At 49.1% G+C, this 18,314-nt stretch overlaps 6 protein-coding genes across 6 annotated transcripts; 5 read left to right on the top strand and 1 right to left on the bottom strand.

The window, feature by feature from the left end:
• Positions 1-1,206: 1,206 nt before the first annotated feature.
• On the top strand, positions 1,207-5,638 carry N7484_004575 (ATP-binding cassette transporter YOR1; the record flags this gene model as incomplete). Its single annotated transcript, XM_057114995.1, has 3 exons — positions 1,207-1,488; positions 1,564-4,215; positions 4,274-5,638. The coding sequence occupies 3 exons, from the start codon at positions 1,207-1,209 to the stop codon at positions 5,636-5,638; spliced, it is 4,299 nt and encodes a 1,432-aa protein (XP_056975135.1).
• A 200-nt stretch (positions 5,639-5,838) lies between these two features.
• Positions 5,839-6,530, bottom strand: N7484_004576 (NADPH-dependent FMN reductase; the record flags this gene model as incomplete). The annotated part of the gene is made up of 2 exons (XM_057114996.1): positions 5,839-5,969; positions 6,125-6,530. 2 exons carry the CDS (start codon positions 6,528-6,530, stop codon positions 5,839-5,841), a joined length of 537 nt encoding a protein of 178 aa, XP_056975136.1.
• Positions 6,531-7,027: 497 nt separating this feature from the next.
• N7484_004577 (glycoside hydrolase family 78 protein) lies at positions 7,028-9,769 on the top strand (the record flags this gene model as incomplete). Its single annotated transcript, XM_057114997.1, has 1 exon — positions 7,028-9,769. The coding sequence occupies one exon, from the start codon at positions 7,028-7,030 to the stop codon at positions 9,767-9,769; it is 2,742 nt and encodes a 913-aa protein (XP_056975137.1).
• A 545-nt stretch (positions 9,770-10,314) lies between these two features.
• On the top strand, positions 10,315-10,950 carry N7484_004578 (uncharacterized protein; the record flags this gene model as incomplete). Its single annotated transcript, XM_057114998.1, has 1 exon — positions 10,315-10,950. One exon carries the CDS (start codon positions 10,315-10,317, stop codon positions 10,948-10,950), a length of 636 nt encoding a protein of 211 aa, XP_056975138.1.
• A 1,516-nt stretch (positions 10,951-12,466) lies between these two features.
• On the top strand, positions 12,467-12,724 carry N7484_004579 (ketopantoate reductase PanE/ApbA C terminal-domain-containing protein; the record flags this gene model as incomplete). The annotated part of the gene is made up of 1 exon (XM_057114999.1): positions 12,467-12,724. One exon carries the CDS (start codon positions 12,467-12,469, stop codon positions 12,722-12,724), a length of 258 nt encoding a protein of 85 aa, XP_056975139.1.
• Positions 12,725-16,877: 4,153 nt separating this feature from the next.
• Positions 16,878-18,021, top strand: N7484_004580 (uncharacterized protein; the record flags this gene model as incomplete). Its single annotated transcript, XM_057115000.1, has 6 exons — positions 16,878-17,080; positions 17,139-17,272; positions 17,331-17,483; positions 17,545-17,745; positions 17,796-17,921; positions 17,972-18,021. The coding sequence occupies 6 exons, from the start codon at positions 16,878-16,880 to the stop codon at positions 18,019-18,021; spliced, it is 867 nt and encodes a 288-aa protein (XP_056975140.1).
• Between the last annotated feature and the right edge of the window lie 293 nt (positions 18,022-18,314).

Here is an 18,314-nt window from a genome sequence, read left to right on the forward strand (position 1 = left end):
ACAATGGTGCTTGGAGCTCGACATGCCACACAAAACTGATAGACAGTTATTTTGTTCAGACGGCTTTTTGCCTTCACGATGTCACGATGGAATATAGACCTACAAAGATAGGCCGATTTGCCATCTCGGCTACGGCCAAGATAGCTATCGGCAGCGAATCAGAAGATTTCGAATTCGAGCAACACGTACCAAGAAACTTTTACGTAAGCAAAAAAAAGAGTACGGAGTACAACCGGCAAGTTGCGCTCGGTTGCGCCTCGTGGCGGATTTGGTGGGCCCAATCCCGTTGGTTTTAGGCGAACAAAGCTGCCGTGACTGGCTGAAATGGCAAGAGCTTAGCCAGATCCATAACCCCACGAGCTCCACTTCTCACTTTCTTCGCAAAGTTCGCGCAAAGGGGTTTAGGGGATGGCTTTTTGCATTATGACTCGCTTCAGGTTACATATCGGGACGGGATCCCAATCTCCCCGATTCCCGATACACTACCGTGGATAATTCGTAGCGAATGCGAATACGATACTGGTCTCCTTCTTTTCCTTCTCTTTAATCATGCTATACTTTTGTTCATTGTTCTTCATTAGTCTCCACATGACCTGGGAGAAAATATGCGTTGCATAGCTCCGGTCTGTAAGATACTAATATTTGGGGAACGACAAATGGAGCAAACGGTCCACCTCAGTCGATCATGGAACCCTTCCGAAACCCTGATACTAGCTACCGTAGAAAAAACTCGGCTTTTGTGATTTGTTAGCGACTATCGATACTAGATGATTAATAATGTATTGGGGCATAACTCCACAAGTGTCACTCTCGGACCTTGAATTTCCCGTTGAATTCCCCGAGAAGCTTTCGAATCAAGTGCAATATCCAGGATTTCGTGCATGTCCACCGATGTAATTCAGAGTTTACCGGATAATGGGCCTGACTCACCACTCACCGAATGCTGTCTTATGATCGCATTTTCCCACCTTTGGCTCTCTTTCTTCGACATTCATTCCATGCTTTTCCGGTTTCAGTTACATCGGAATCCAGCTTATCGGCCCCACCACTTTTTTTCGGCGCTAACACTAAAGCCGGGGCTTAGATTTCTTTTATAGGCCGTGACTATCTTGGATTGAAATCCTTCTGCCCGTGGGGTTTGTTGTCTCCTCTTTCCTACCGGACTCGCTTTTCTGTCGATTTGTCGCCTGGGAAGTATTTTTTTTTATGGCTACACCCGATCCCACGCCGCAAGTAGCGGTCGTGGATGAAAAACTGCCTCCAGCCGAGGCTAGAAGTGCTAGATCAACGTCGGGTGAAGAACCCAAGGCTCCGGGCCTGGATGTTGATGGCCTGGAATCAACAACGAAGAAGAAATGGTACAAGCGACTCAATCCTTTACGATGGCAGACTCCACCACCTGTTCCAGAGGAACGAACCCCCTCAAAAGAGTATGGCGCTTCATTTCTTAGCGTTGTGTATTTTCAATGGATGTCGCCCTTGATGAATGTAAGTTTGTGCTAGCAGTAATCTAGTCTTTTTTATTCGTTTACGTGAATTTCAAAGGGCTGACATGATGTCTAGGTTGGTTATCTTCGTCCTCTTGAGCTTCAAGATGTCTGGACAGTGAACCCTGATCGTACCGTCGATATTATATCAGGTCGACTCGAGGCTGCATTGGAACGTCGTACGGCATCGAAGAGTAAACGGCCACTTACCGCCGCGCTCTACGACACATTTCGCTTCGAATTCTTACTTGGCGGTATCTGTCAGCTATTCAGTTCGCTTCTGTTGGTCTTTGCGCCCTACCTAACGCGGTATCTAATTGCATTTGCTACGGAGGCCTGGGAGGCGAAGGAGACTGGTCTTCCTTCCCCAAACATTGGCCGCGGAATGGGGTTTGTTGTCGGGATCAGTCTTATGCAGGCACTGCAGAGTCTGTGTACTAATCAATTCTTGTATCGAGGTCAGATGGTTGGTGGTCAAGTACGTGCGGTTTTAATTTCTCTGGTTTTCAACAAGGCCATGAAACTGTCCGCGCGTGCTAAAGCCGGTGGAAAGGCGACTGAAGAAGAGGTCAAGGCTCTGGAGACTGCCAAGGAGGAAGCTCTCCAGAAGGACCCCAATAAGAAGCCTGCCGCTAAAGACCCCAAAGCTGCAGGGGACGCAAATGGAGTGGCAGGTGATGGTCGTGGATGGAGTAACGGCCGCATCATTGCGCTCATGAGTATCGATGTCGACCGGATCAACCTTGCCGCTGGCATGTTCCACATGGTGTGGACAGCCCCTATATCGGTCATCGTGACTCTGGTCTTGCTCCTTGTCAACATCGGCGTCAGTTGCCTTTCGGGATATGCGTTGCTAGTGTTTGGCATACCTTTCCTCACTTTTGCGGTTCGATTCCTGGTGATGCGCCGAAAAGCCATCAATAAGGTCACCGATCAGCGTGTATCCCTGACACAGGAAATTCTACAAGCTGTGCGCTTCGTGAAATACTTTGGATGGGAAAGCAGCTTCCTCGGCCGCCTGAAAGAAATTCGCACCCACGAGATCCGGTCCATCCAGACCCTTCTGGCAGTTCGCAATGCCATCCTATGTGTGTCGATGTCGATTCCCACCTTCGCCTCTATGCTGGCTTTTATCACCTATGCTCTGACAAGCCATGATCTTCACCCGGCTAACATCTTCTCTTCGCTTGCACTGTTCAACTCTCTGCGTATGCCACTCAACATGTTGCCCATGGTTCTCGGTCAGGTCACCGATGCCGTGACTGCTCTGAATCGTATCCAGGAATTCTTGCTCGCCGAAGAGCAAAAGGAGGATATCAAACAGATCAAGGATATGCATAACGCCATTGAAATCGAAGATGCCTCGTTCACGTGGGAGCGTTTGCCGACCGAAGAGGAAAAGACTGGCAAGGTTGACAAGAAAGCTGCAAAACTTTTGGAAGCCGCCAAGGAAAACGAAATTACGGAAAAGGAACAACCAACGGAACCATTCAAATTGGAGCATGTGAGCCTCGAGATTGGTCGCAATGAACTATTGGCAGTTATTGGAACGGTCGGCTGTGGTAAGACCTCTCTTCTCTCCGCTCTGGCTGGTGATATGCGTGTCACTGAGGGCCATGTACGAATGAGTACAACCCGCGCTTTTTGCCCACAGTACGCTTGGATCCAAAACACTTCCGTACGCAACAACATTCTTTTCGGCAAAGAGTATGACGAGACTTGGTACAACGACGTGATCGATGCTTGTGCATTAGTTCCGGATATGAAGGTTTTGCCCAATGGTGATTCGACTGAGATTGGTGAGCGTGGTATCACGGTCTCTGGAGGACAAAAGCAGCGTCTTAACATTGCGCGGGCCATTTATTTCAATGCCGAGCTTGTGCTCATGGATGACCCCCTTTCTGCTGTTGACGCTCATGTCGGCCGCCACATCATGGACAAGGCTATCTGTGGGCTACTGAAAGACCGATGCAGAATCCTTGCTACCCACCAGCTCCACGTTCTCAACCGATGCGACCGCATTGTGGTCATGGAAGAAGGCCGGATTCACGCAGTCGACACATTCGACAACCTCATGCGCGATAACGAGTTGTTCCAGCGCCTTATGGCCACATCTGGACAGGAGGACTCGAATGAGCAATCCGAAAAGGCCGAAGAAGCCAGCGAAAAAGTAGAAGAAGCACAAGAAGCAACCCCCAAGGAAGCTGGAACGGCAAAGCCAGCGGGCGTCCTGATGCAGCAAGAAGAGAAGGCTACATCATCGGTGGGCTGGAATGTATGGAAGGCCTACATCCGTGCATCCGGCAGCTCCTTAAACGCTATCGTGATTCTTTTCTTCTTGGCTCTTGCGAACGTAGCCAACATCTACACCAGCTTGTGGCTTTCATATTGGACTTCCGATAAATACCCCTCGTTCTCAACGGGCGAATACATTGGTATTTACGCTGCATTGGGTGTTAGTGGTGTTCTCATCATGTTCATCTTCTCGACTTACATGACGACATGCGGAACGAATTCCAGCCGAACGATGCTTCAGCGTGCGATGACCCGTGTCCTGCGCGCTCCGATGTCGTTCTTCGACACTACTCCCCTTGGTCGTATCACCAATCGCTTCTCAAAAGACGTTCAAGTCATGGACAATGAACTTTCGGACGCGATCCGTATGTACGCATTGACGATGACCATGATTATTTCTGTCATGGTTTTGATTATCGTCTACTTCTACTATGTAAGTTCCAACATCGACTGACGGGAAACAGTTGAAACTATATACTAACAGTTGATAGTTCGTCATCGCCCTTGTCCCTCTTGTGATTCTGTTCCTCCTCGCTTCCAACTACTACCGTGCATCCGCCCGGGAAATGAAACGCCATGAAGCAGTCCTTCGATCGAGCGTTTATGCCCGGTTCAGCGAAGCTATCTCCGGCGTGGCATGTATTCGTGCCTACGGCGTTGAAAAGCAGTTTCAGCGAAGCATTCGCGACTCCATCGATGTGATGAACGGTGCATACTTCTTGACATTTTCCAATCAACGCTGGCTCAGTGTCCGACTTGACGGTGTAGCTACCCTCATGGTCTTCGTGATCGGTGTTTTGGTTGTCACATCCCGATTCAACGTCTCTCCCAGTATCTCTGGCTTGATCTTGTCCTACGTTCTCTCCATCGCTCAGATGCTCCAATTTACTGTTCGTCAGCTTGCCGAGGTAGAAAACGATATGAACGCCACCGAGCGCGTTCATTACTACGGTACCGAATTGGAGGAAGAAGCTCCCCTGCACCTAGCTGAGGTGCCTGCCAGCTGGCCCGAGAAAGGCCGCATCGAGTTCAAGGACACTCAGATGCGGTACCGAGCCGAACTGCCTCTAGTCCTCAAGGGTCTCAGCATGGACGTACAGGGAGGTGAGCGCATCGGTATTGTCGGCCGAACCGGTGCCGGAAAGTCGAGTATCATGTCTGCTTTGTTCCGGTTGACCGAACTATCTGGAGGTACCATTCAAATTGATGGAGTCGACATCTCCACCATCGGTCTGTATGATCTTCGCTCCCGTCTTGCCATTATCCCACAAGACCCCGCTCTCTTCAAGGGCACCATTCGTTCCAACCTCGACCCCTTCAACGAACATGCCGATCTGGAACTGTGGTCTGCCCTGCGCAGAGCCTACCTAATTGGTGAAGACACTCTCGGTGTCGATGCGGAAGCAGTCCTCCCCGAGCCCTCCACCGGAACCACAACCCCCGTCACAGCCAGCGACGCGAAGCCCCGGCCAACCAACCGCCTGACCCTCGAGTCCCCCGTTGACGAAGAAGGTCTGAACTTCTCTCTCGGCCAGCGTCAACTCATGGCGCTCGCTCGAGCTCTGGTCCGCGATGCAAGGATCATCGTGTGCGACGAAGCGACATCCTCCGTCGACTTTGAAACCGATCAGAAGATCCAGCGCACCATGGCTCAGGGATTCCAGGGCAAGACATTGCTCTGCATTGCGCATCGTTTGCGCACCATCATCCACTACGATCGCATCTGTGTGATGGACCAGGGCCAGATCGCCGAGATGGATACCCCGCTTGCGCTGTTCGATAAGTCGGATGGTATTTTCCGTGCTATGTGTGAGCGCAGCGGCATCTCGCGACAGGATATCCTTACCCAGGATTGAATAATTTTCCCCGAGCAATAAGGGGGAGAGTACATAATAAGGAGTTTATCGATTCCAACTTATACATATTTACTGAGCATATATGAGTTCGTCCCAAAATGCAAATAATCTCTATTCTTCATGAGAATATACCATGTTCATCCAGCCTTGAACATTTTGTACATGTAGTATTACACGATTCCGACCCATCTACCTGGGCACTATTCATGCCCAGGTATCTTATCCAATTCACAAACCAGCTCCATTCCCAAGTTCCTCATCATCCCTTCCACCCCCGCCTCCTTCCATCCCTCTAAATCCCGCTCATCAATCTCAACCCGCTCCTCAACCTCTGTCAATCTGCCAATAGGCAACCCAGTAAACTTGACAGGCAACCCGACTGAAGTCCCGACAACCCGCATCCGCAACCCATTCAACACCCCCGCAAATGCTCTGCCGCTTTACCTCCACCCCGGGACCCATACGAAACAATCCCTGCCGGCTTACCCTTCCACTCGAAGAACAAGTAATCTAGGGCATTTTTAAGGCTGGCGGGGATGCTCCAGTTATATTGCGGCGTCACAAAAATAAAGGCATCATATTGGCGCACTACCTTTGACCAGGCGCGCGTGTGTTCTTTGGAGTAGTGTGGCGTGGGGTCCGTGGGTGGAAGACTGGCAGGGATGACGTATTCATCGTAGAGAGGGAGGGATTGGGCGGCCAGATCGAGGATTGTCAGGGTTATGTGGCGGGGATCGGTGTCCGGTGAGGCATCGCTGGATGGTGAGGTTGCTTTGCGCGTGGGGATTGTTGGATCCGAGGCAAGGACGTCATGGATGTATTGCGTTATCGTGGGGTTCAGGCGGGGAATGCGGGTGCTGCATGTTACAATGGCGACGTGTTTTGGTGGCATTTGGACGGTGTATCCCGATGACGGTGGCTTTGTGACAGGGTTGTTTTATTTATCAATGGAGGTATGCAGTCTCTTATCATTCAAGTCGGTGTCGGTGTAGGAGAGAACATGATTCACATTTATAGTTTACGGTCCGCGGATCCGCGGAGTGGATAGTCTAACGTGGATCCGCCACAAAGCTAAGGCATATGTCATCTATGAAGGGAAGGTAATTATCATGGCCCAAGATGAAGCGGAATTGGCTTGCAAAATAATGAGCTTCGCCAAGTGAACAAGATCGATGAGTGGTGGAGAATTCGCTTTGGCCTCTCCGAAGACCCTGGATGCTGTGTCATTCTTGCCTCTATTGGTTGACTGCTACGGAGATGTCTCCCCGGGATAGGTAAGCTCGTGAACTAATACCCCGCGACGGTAAAAGTAAAAGGAAAAAGCACTTAAAGCAGGTCCGGTCCCCTGCCAGGCCAAAAACAAAAATCGTGGGACCAAGTTGATGCAACATGCCTACTCGAGGAATCTTTATCTATGCACCAACCTTCGATCAGCGTGTCGATGGGTTTGGAATCGGCAATCCAACTCCTCGCATCTCTTGGAAATTTGGCAACGAAGACAGATCCATTCGCGCCTGGAGTCAAGCAGAATACGAGTTGGAAATCAATCGGCATGGAGTGACCAAATCCTACTCCGCCAAAAGTGACCAGTCTGTTTTAATTGAATGGCCGGACGAGCCATTACAGTCAAGGGACAAGGCTTCTGTGAGAGTGAGAGCTTGGACAAGAAACGATGTCTGTGTTGATAGCTCTACAGAATGGTCTCCCTGGTCCACAGTGGAGACCTCGCTGCTGTCAAGGGAAGACTGGGTAGCCAAGATGATCTCCAGCTCCACAGTGGTCCAATCGGATGAACCTATTCGCCCACCCCGCTTTCGAAAGACGTTTGAAATTCCCAAAGACAAAGGGGAAATTAGCTCAGCCAGGCTTTATATCACCTCTCATGGAGTTTATAACGCTTTCATCAATGGAGTTCCCGTGGGCAATCATCTCATGGCGCCAGGTTGGACGACCTACCATTCGAGGTTAAACTTCCAAGTCTTTGACGTTACCAAGTTGCTTCAGAGCGACAATGTTCTCGCAGTCGAACTGGGCGAAGGATGGTATGCGTCTCGGCTTTGGCGTGAAGGCCGCTTCGTATTCGGAAAAGACCTCGCACTGTTGTCGCAATTGGAAATCAATTTCAAGGATGACACAGAGCCTCTCACAGTAATATCAGATGAGACCTGGGAATCCAGCGTCGGTCCAATTCTCAGCAGCGAGATATATGACGGTGAAGTGTACGACATGGCACAAGAGCAACCCGGATGGAGCTCCACTGGCTACAACTCTCAGTCAGTATGGACGCCTGTGCGAACCTTGCAGTTTCCTACAGAGCAACTGGTTATACCAGAGAGTCCTCCGGTTCGGATCATCCAAGAAACCGAGCCTAAAGAGATATTTAGAAGTCCCACCGGAAAGCTTTTAGTGGACTTTGGTCAAAATATCGTAGGTAAGCTACGTGTTCGATCACTCAATAAACCTGAAGGCAATCTAGTCTCCTTTCAGCATGCCGAGGTTCTCGAGAATGGCGAGTTGGGAATCCGCCCCCTTCGAAATGCCAAATGCACCGATACTATCATCTGTTCAGGGGAGGAGCTTGAGGAGTGGTCGCCTAGCTACACATTCCATGGGTTTCGCTACGTGCAGGTCGATGGCTGGACCCCTGAAGATGAGATCAATCCCTTCAAGAGCTCAAATCTGACTGCTTTGGTCATGCATACCGATATGTCAAGGACTGGTTGGTTCACATGCTCCAACGACCTGGTGAACAAATTGCACGAAAATGCGCTTTGGGGAATGAGAGGTAACTTCTTGTCAATTCCCACGGATTGTCCTCAGCGCGACGAGCGACTGGGATGGACAGGAGACATCCAGGTATTTTGTCCTTCGGCATCCTATTTGTACCACACTGCAGGGATATTGGGAGATTGGCTCAAGGATCTTGCCTGTGAGCAGGAAAAGGGAGGTGGTGTTCCGCCTATGATTGTACCGGATGTATGTCTGACCAAGCCGGCCCGCCCTCCACAGGCTGTGTGGGGAGATGCAGCGGTTTTGGTGCCCTGGGCTTTGTACAAATTCACGAATGATGCCAAGATACTTCGGACACAGTATGATAGTATGACGTCGTGGCTTGACAAAGGATGTCGTCGCGGGCCAGATGGATTGTGGTCGGATTCGCTGTGGCAGCATGGGGACTGGTTGGACCCCTCCGCTCCACCGGATGACGCTGGAAATGGCGCGACAGATGGTGTCCTCGTTGCAGACGCATATCTTGTTCACAGCACTCACGTCATGAGCAAAGTGTCGGCTATACTGGGACACGAAGAAGATATGCAGCGTTTCAAATCCGATTACCTGAGACTGAAGGGCCTGTTCCAAAGGAAATACATAACCCCAGCTGGCTATGTTGCTTGTGACACGCAGACGGCTCTTTCTCTCGCCATCGTTTTTCAGCTCTTTGAGAACGCGGATCAGGTGAGGGTGGCCGGAGAACGCCTGGCCCGACGCGTCCAATTTGCTCGATTCCGCGTGTCAACTGGATTTGCTGGTACGCCACTCGTCACCCACGCGTTGAACATGGCGGGAAAACCCGAAATCGCTTACCGCATGCTCGTCGAGAGGGAGTGTCCGTCGTGGCTTTACCCCGTTATCATGGGCGCAACGACTATCTGGGAGCGATGGGATAGCATGCTTCCCGATGGCAGCATTAACCCAGGAACGATGACCAGCTTTAACCACTATGCACTGGGATCAATCATTAACTGGCTTCATCAATCCGTTGGTGGTATCAGTCCCACGGAGCTTGGCTGGAAGAAATTTCTCGTCCGACCTGTGCCTGGAGGCGGCATAACCTCTGCAGAGGCACAATACGACAGCCCGTATGGGTTGATAACATCTTCTTGGAAATTGGACGGCCCCGGCAAATTCCGCATGCAGCTGATCATTCCCCCTAATTCGACAGCTTATGTTATTTTGCCGGATAGACAGAGGCATGATGGCGATACCTCGGAGGAGCAAGGAATCCAATTTGCGTCCGGTGAGTACGAGATATACTGTGATTATACCCCGAGAAAGTGGCCGCCGAAGGCACTTCTCACGCTGTTCCGGGAGGATACAAGCGGTGATCCGACGGAGATTCCTATACGTTGATGGCCGACCCCATATGTCCCTGTACCTAAATAGTATAATTTGTATCTGAAGAATTTAACTTTCAGGGGCCTGACGCAGAGCAGCCTCAAAATTGCTTATTTGTACCAAGAATCGTCGGAGACCCGGTCAGGGGCTCTCCGACACGGCTGCCATTTTTAGTTTCTTGTGTCCCATTCCCTGAATCTGGATATGGATAAGATTAGTCTGAATCATGGCGTTCAATGGGACAAATGAGTGTCATTTTGATTGGAAGTGGGTTCAGGGGGAGAAGTAGTAGGCGAGCTTGAATATGGTAACTAAACTCCGATTGGGTACGGAAAGGGCCTTCACGGGCCTGGGCTTGCGGCTAGCGATCGTAGTTGCTTCAAGTGGGTCTTCTGAATCCTGACCTTCGGGCGCAGAAGGGTCGAGTCCTGGTCATTTTTGCCGATTGCTAGCCTACCTTGGGACATATTGTATCTTCTTATACTCCTATATCTTCATAGTTCCAGTTATTTCAACTTTGATCTAAACATCTCACCAGAAAGAACATTCAAAATACAAAAATGCATTTCAAGACTTTTTTTGCCCTTCTTTTCCTCAGCCCAGCCTTGGCTAGTCCCGTCGCTTCGGACGATGCCTCGGACGATGATATGGCGCAGTTAGAGGCTCTCGCCGAAAGCCTCACCGTGCCGGCCGAAACCACCACATCATCAGTGCCCAACTCTATCCTCTCGGTGCTGGAAACCGCTATCCCTGCTTCATGGTACGAGGAAATCATGGATCCTACCTCTCGCTCCTCGCTCGTCAGCGAGATCGAAGCCGGCACCCTACCAGCCTGGTACAATGCTCTCCCGAGCAGCGTGAAAGCCTGGGCTTCCGCTCAAGGTGGCTTTGCTGAGAATTTCGTTGGTGCCACCTCGGCAGCCTCTGATGACGCGACTACGGTTGGAGATGCTACGCCTGCCATTACTTCTGCTATCAACACAGCAGCCGCCACAGCTACTCAGACAGGGGCTACTTCCAGCGATAAAGTGGCCACTGGCACTGTTTCTACTTCCGAGACATTTACTGCTTCTGCTTCTGCTTCCACTTCGCCTTCAACTGCTACCTCGACTGGAGGGGCACCCGTTGCGACTGCGGGTGTCGCTATGAGCTTTGCTGGTGCTGTTGGTCTGTTAGGCCTTGCAATTGCTCTATAATAGTCTGCTGGATGCTTTCTTCTCGGACACTATTGTTTTGGGGTTTTTATTCAAAGATTTGTATTATAGTTCTATTGCATCCATAGATTCGGACTGCTTATATCCTCTTTATCATCTACTGCTTTAACTTCTCATTCCCAAAACATCAAATACATAATCGTGGATAATTTCATCCCCTCAGGGAATACTGACAACCAAACAAGATTCAATAAGCCCTTCATAAATATCCAATACTCGGAGTTCGATGCCACCTGAGTGTTTGTAGTTCAGAGGTGTGAACGTGTTATTTATTCACAGGGAGACGTGCGGCTATATATACAACGAGAAGGTCAAATTAATTTCCAGCCTGATTCTTTGTGTAGATACTTCGCAGTTCATGACGATGCTCCGGCCTGGTTCCTAATTATCACCAGCCCTATATTACGGCAGTATTCTCCACGGGTCAATATGGACTTTAAAAGGCTGTTGGCCGGTGAAAGAAAATAAACCATGTAGGTGGGGTCTCCCCCAAAGTCGGACGAAAACGTGCGCGAGGGTGACACACCGCGTGTTGAGCGACTCACCTTCCGTTTGTTAACGCGTCCTTACTCACCATTAATAGCCTGCTCATCGCCTATATTTTGCAACATCCTTACAGCCCTTGATGTCTTTCGCAAACAATTGAAAGAGATGGCGAAGCATACTGCCAGTGGACATGAAATCATACCAGATGAGATATATATCCGGGATTATATTGGAGGTACACTTGCCAACTTGATTCGTCTAAGATTGAAGTACGATGGCCAGAGTTCTTTTATACAAGATTAGGTTACACATGAGGAGGACTCGCAAGTGTTCAATGTATGCAACCTTCCGCTTATATCGGCAATATGCCCGACAAGTATTCTTGATGCCAGCCATGCTCTGTTAGATAAATCGACATGGGCTTTTTATCGGCCTACGCGCTGGAAGCGAAGATTGGGAAGCGAGGACTCTTGAATGCACATGCACAGAAGCCATCTAAGTGGGAATTTTTGGCGAGTATTGTGCATAGGGCCCCTGACAGGTTATTCAGGCCCGCTGGTGGTAATAATGACTTTTTTGAGGAAGAAAAAGGTGCTAGAGAAACTGCATCTCAGATTGAAAACCTCTTGCAAGAAGCCAGCCTGGCTGAGAAACAAATATCTGATTTCATACTCAGGAATGAAAAAAGCCAATAATGAAATACCTTAATCTATACTTCAAGAGGTGTAATACTTGTGGAGCACGACTGCGAAACCGCAGTGACCCCTCGACGGTGCGGATTGTTTTGAATCACGAGAAAGTGTCTGGTTTACCTTTTTCGGGGCCCCTGAAGGTCTAAAGCCATTGAATTTGGGCTACTTTAAGTTTGAAGTAACAATTAGCTAAGGTATATGTTGACATCTACAACCCGCATGGCAAACTTGATGTTATCTATGAGCCTGACGTCCCAAAGGTCCGATGGCGTAAGATTGCATACAACGGCTCAATGAGCCCCATTTCCTCTATTCTCCAGATGGACACGCCGCGGATGCGAATGAGTCAGCACATCATTGACGACTTGATCTTACCTATGATGATGCAAATTCAGGCCATCGCTGAGGCTGATGGGGTGATTCTTCAGTCTGATCTCGTCGATGCAGTTATGCACCAAGATCCGAATGACACAGCCTTTAAGCCAAGTATGTGCCAGGATTATGAGAAAGGGAACTTGATGGAGATTGAAAATCTTGTTGGGGAGCCGAAGTTCCATCCTGGAAATCCATATGTTTAAACCTACACCGCTGGCTATCTGTTTGAAAATACGATGGTTCAAAAATTCAAGTTGATCCATACATATTTCAGTCTTTTCGTTGAAGCCCATTTGCCCCTCCTTCTTGTCCACGGGTGTCGATATATCGGTAATATTAGAAAGTATAGCCTCAAATGGTACCATTGTAGTTAATATTGTTAAGGAGGTATAATAGCTAGGCGGGATCCACATGGAATGAGTCGAGCAAGCGCCAACGATCAGGGTCCGTAGGATGATGACTTACAACGCTAGATGGATGCAAATTAGTGATGGGTGCTGGACGGCGGGCAGTGAAGCGCCGGCTCGCCCTCCAAAGTTACGGATGGAAAGGAGGCCGTTTCTGGCGTCGAAAGCTGTCATTTTCGGCGTCGATTTCACGAGTCCTCATATTCTATATGTAAATATATTTTGCAAGTGTCTCAGTAGCTTTATTGTGAGTTTCGTCGAAATCCTGACGCTTAACAGGTCCGGATCTAAAGAGTGCGGTTCGGCCTCTTAGATCCGTTTAAATCGACATGATATCAAGAAGACCTTCAGCTATTCCAACAGGATATCTTCACATCGCATCATTTTGACATGTACAAGAACCTCAAAATTGTGAAGGTCCTTGTTCTGAAGAAATGCTTTTACAAAGCAAAGGCCACCAGTCCTACAACCAGTCTACCCAAGATTGCCTCCAGAGGTGCCGTGATCTGAGGCGCATCCCCACTATAAGGCCCTGACGCAAACCCACTGGAAGTGTCCGATGAGGTGGTGTCCATAGATGCAGCGGTGGCATTTTCGACGTCGCAGTAGGACCAGCGGTAATATTAATTGCCAAGAAAGTGACTTGACATTGGTTCAATGTCAAAGATTTAGTAACCGAAGTTGAGCCATTAGCAGGCATTGTTTCAGTGCAGACAGCAGCTGTGCTACCACCAGTAGAGCATATTAAATGCCTGTGAACAGCACTATAGTCTATTGTTGGCAAGTACGTTCGTTAGCGAGCTCACGAAGCGTATGGCGATTTCAATGCCCACTCAAGCGTTTGTGGATCTTCCGTATAGAGAAAGCCCGGGAGCACTCCACAATGTGAAGATTGGGACCGAATAGACAATTGATGCCATATGTTGGTTTTTCGGATTCGTGATAATCATCAAATTATCAGCATATCATGCCATGGTAATCTAGGAAGGACATGGTGATCATAATTCACCTTGACAACCAAGCCGATCAGGGACTGCGTGTCAGCACCATAAACGAAGAGAGAGATGACCGAACTTTCAGCCGCGGTAGGGCCCAGTATAGTCAAAATAAAAAACGCCTTCAAACCACATTGCTCCAGCCCTAGGCTCATATATTTAGACGGCATGGAGCAAAAGGACAAGTCACGTTCGGGCTATAAAATTAGGTCGGAGGTTTAGAGGCCGTGGTAAATCAGTCCCGTGAGGAATAGTATAGTTTCCTCGGAAGAGCCTCTTCGGAAAAGGTGTCCGGGTAAACACAAATTGATCATAAAGGGAATTTAGTTTCATTTGTATGTGTATATTGACGTCAAGAGCATGTCAAATTCCCTACCCCATATTACAGATAATATCATCTCCCAAGGTCAACTTTTTGCCCCCAATTTGGTAATTGCGACTTGGTACCTTGGATTGTAGGGTGTCGACAAATGAATATGTCTTGCTTAATTTCGTGTTTAAAACCCCCAAATTCTACCTTTTTTGGGGGTGACACCATGATAACAACAGAGTCAGTCATCAATATCTTGACAAGCGTCCATCGGTTATTGAAGATAGCGTCCTCTCTGGAGTCATCGACTCTGTAGCTGCCTGTGGTAAGCCAGAAGGCGTAAAAGAGGGTGCCTTGGATCATGGCTCGCGCTCTTTCTCTCATGTTTCAAAACATTTAGCCACTTGGATGACTGCGTGCTGATCTAGCTGTATCATTGCTTCGTGTCGACTGATCTACCACGCTGACCTTTACGTATGCCTGAAATTCTCAGAAGCATGACCGTATCCAAAACCACGCATTGCAGCCTATTTGTCCTGAAGGGCTTAAGCGGCTCTTCGACAAGTATGACATGGGAGTTGCAGATTCTACCGAATCAAGCAGTCTTCCGGGGCTGCCAAGCCCTGAAGAAAGACTTCGCGGGGCGCAGTTATATCTATCTTGGTGATTTCGCCTTGCGTGTGTCATTTGACTAATGAGGCCAATCATTGGCAATGATCAGGACCCCGCGGCATATTGTCAAAATAGCGACTTATGAACCCTAATCTCTTGAAATCATGAGCTACGGCTTTGGGGTTGTTGTGTCGCGGGTGAGAAGATGCAAGCGGCGATCTATACGATCTATGGTCGCTGGTAAATAGCAGGGATTTTGCAAACACAGAATGCCGCTTATAACCGAGTAGCGGCACCTGCCATGAATCCATGCCAAAACATCAGCCCCACACCATTCCACCTCTTCTCAGTAAGCTTATGCGGTGGTCAAGAGCACAAGAATGGTGATCAAATGGCGTATGTGGTCATCTTGGCTGCGCCTTGTCGGACAGCATTGCCAAGCTCTCATTCCGAGCTGGTTTCGAATGCGTTTTTATGACAGAACTTTTGTATGTTTCGCTAAGGGGGTCTTCCCAGATGGCCTCAGTTCTCGCCAGGAGTACCTCGGGCATACTTTGCCCCGTCGGCAGGGCAGTGATGGGCCTGGCGGGTCAACCTACCCGAAAGCGACTTCCACGGGAAGCTTTAAGAAACGCAGGCAAACGAGCCGACACTATGAGGGTCATCGTTAATCAACCCCCAAAAAAAGGGGAGACTAGAGCCAGAGCTCGCAGCATATTGTCGAGCTCTTCGGTGAAACAACTACTCTCGGCACTGTCGGAGGCACGGTCGCCAAGGCGTTATGGATGACGATGGCAATGTGGGCCCAAGAAGCTCTACTAGGAATTACCAGCAGCTCACAGATCAATTGTTATCCACTTTAAACGAGTGTCAAGGAGATCGGTTGGAGCACCGTGGCTACCTGCGTGCCCCTGGTGGATGCAGTGTTCATGCGTCTCAACCCCGTCCTTCCGGGCCCCATGTGGCGCCGGACAGACTACCCCATTTTGGGGTGTGGATATCTAGTCCCTGTATGTAAAGCAATTGGCGTAATGCGAGGGTCGGTCTTTCAGCATCCAGATCTCTTTCACCGAACACGCGAGATTATTCCGGTCCTGTGGCTGGGAGAACTTGGCGATAAGGTGGACGCATCCCAACATTTCGGGGTCACGCCGCGCACGTGTATTGATAGGTATGTTGCTATGGTGGAGATGAGATTCAATCCCTGCGTGGTGGTTGTGGAAGTTTAACTGGCAGCTGTTACGCAGTGGTAAATCTTCTGGAATACGTGGTAACGTGGTTCGGTATCAACCCTATGGAAGAAGGATACTCCATGTCAGGAGACTCGGGCACAAGTGACCATGCAAGGACAAAGGCAATGACTAGATTGCTTTTTTTAAGTCGATGCACAATGAGAACTTATTATTATCATTGCGCACATCGCCCCTCCCTTAGGCGCCTTACGAGTCAGCCTCTTTGCATTCAAAGCTATGACCACACGTGTCGATCGGCATGATTTGTTCCAGATCTTTTCGAGAATGATTCGGGAAAATCCTGGATAATGGTTCTTAGGTCGGAGGCAAGACCCATGGGATCTGTAAACCCAAATGTCAGAATTCGAATTTCTAGATGATCGGGAAATCCAGGGTCGGGGAGTTCCCAACAGAGGCAGTTGGACCATGCCCAGATACCTGAATTGACAGTCGTATTCGAACGACATCGACAATTACCGGGTCTAGGCTGAAATGACAGTGTCTTGAATCGAAAGGCAATGCCACATGGGAATAACATACGTTGGAAGTGGATCCATCCCGGGGAGATCTCCTGGCCAGCCATTTCAGCACGTTCGCCTCCGAGATCCACCCGCTGTCGATGGGAGTCCCGCAGCGCTTATCACGCTCATTCATATATCCATTGTTCGGCCTCGGGAACAATAATATGTCATGGTTCCTTTCGATCAATCTGATATGGGATCTACCCTGGCAGATGTGACATTGCCTTGAATCGCGATTCTCCAACCCTCCCCCCAAAGGCAGCGAGGAGGCCAGCGGCCATGAACTCGTTAGTTTCTCCAGATTTTCAGGAGTGGGCAAGCACTACTACGCGTCGTGAAAGCACGGTCTCAACCTCCACCGTGTCGTCCGCCTCCACCAGTATCCTCTTCCAAAGCCCCGCGACCTCCCCCGGCTCAAGAAAGCAATCATGGCAGTTATACGAAGATGTGATACGCCTTGAACTGAACCCACATATGACGATGTTCGTGCTTCGATCCTCCCCCACACTGTTTCTGATCGCGAATTAATCATTCCTGCAGATCATTTGTCAAGAATGGCCAACTTTTTAAGCTACGCTATACCTTCATCGATGTCTGCAAGGACTCGACGGGGGCTTTGAAATGTCTCGAGCTCGGGGGAGGTCTCGGTCAACAAACTCCCTTCGTGCATGCGTGTAAGTCCCGAGAAAAAGCTCTGCACTGCACACCAAGGCTCATGAAGCGACGTTGCAGTTCACAATACCAAGTTGCCAGTTCCGCATCTTGAGCACCCCAAAGACTCCGCAGAATATCCTCTCCGAATCTCGTTCCTCGAGCACCAGACCGTCCAAACCGCCCAGGTGGTCTTTATGACTCAATTATCCTACAAATTTGAGAACTGGGAAGGTATGCGACCGACCCGAATTTGCCACCCCGCAGGAATATTATCAGGCTGACAATAGGACAGACTGCGCACAGTTCCAAGAGCTTCTCCTCTGCTCTAAGTTGATGTTCATCGGCGGCATGGCCGAAGCCAAATCCAAGGGCCGTGGCGAAGAATGCATCAGTCAAAATCTCCGAATTCTTCGTGGCCATAATGGCAAACGAGTCATGCTATTTTTTGCCAACTCCCAGCGCAAAGAGCTCAAGCGATATGTGTCCATTCCACGTAAGTATGACAAGTGCATTATTATCGACTTGATTTCTAACGTATCCTAGTCAACTGCGTTGCGAGTGTCAAACCACCCAAAAAGGCCGGGCGGCCAGTCGTATTAGAGCTGGACCCGAATTTCGACATCCTCATGAAAATGCGGAATTTAACGATCCATTTCCTGGACGACGACGGTAAGTGCTAAATCCCGGATGATCCGAGCGATCGCTTACTTGGTTCCTAGATTGCAAGAGCTTCTGCCAGCTGCTGTCAACGGAGCTAACGATTGGATGAATAATTTCTTTTTAATAATTTCGGTTTTGTATAAATTTGCATGGCGGGGTCAATGGCGTGAGGCGTAATGCGTGATACTGTGATACATATTGTGATACTGTGATACCATTATACGAGCATTTCATTTGCTTAGATTAAATCTTTACAATGATTTTAATTTTCTGATTTTTTATTTAAATTTTCTATTATTTAAAATGCCATTTTATCCGATTCCCAGAAAGTTAAATAGACAAGGCACCATTGTGTTTGCCCCAACGTGGTCAAGTCAAGCGTGGATTCCAAGCAATGTGGGG

Source organism: Penicillium longicatenatum (assembly GCF_028827895.1).
Source record: "Penicillium longicatenatum strain IBT 33135 chromosome Unknown contig_2_segment0_segment0, whole genome shotgun sequence".
In the NCBI taxonomy this organism is placed as follows: Eukaryota; Fungi; Ascomycota; class Eurotiomycetes; order Eurotiales; family Aspergillaceae; genus Penicillium; species Penicillium longicatenatum.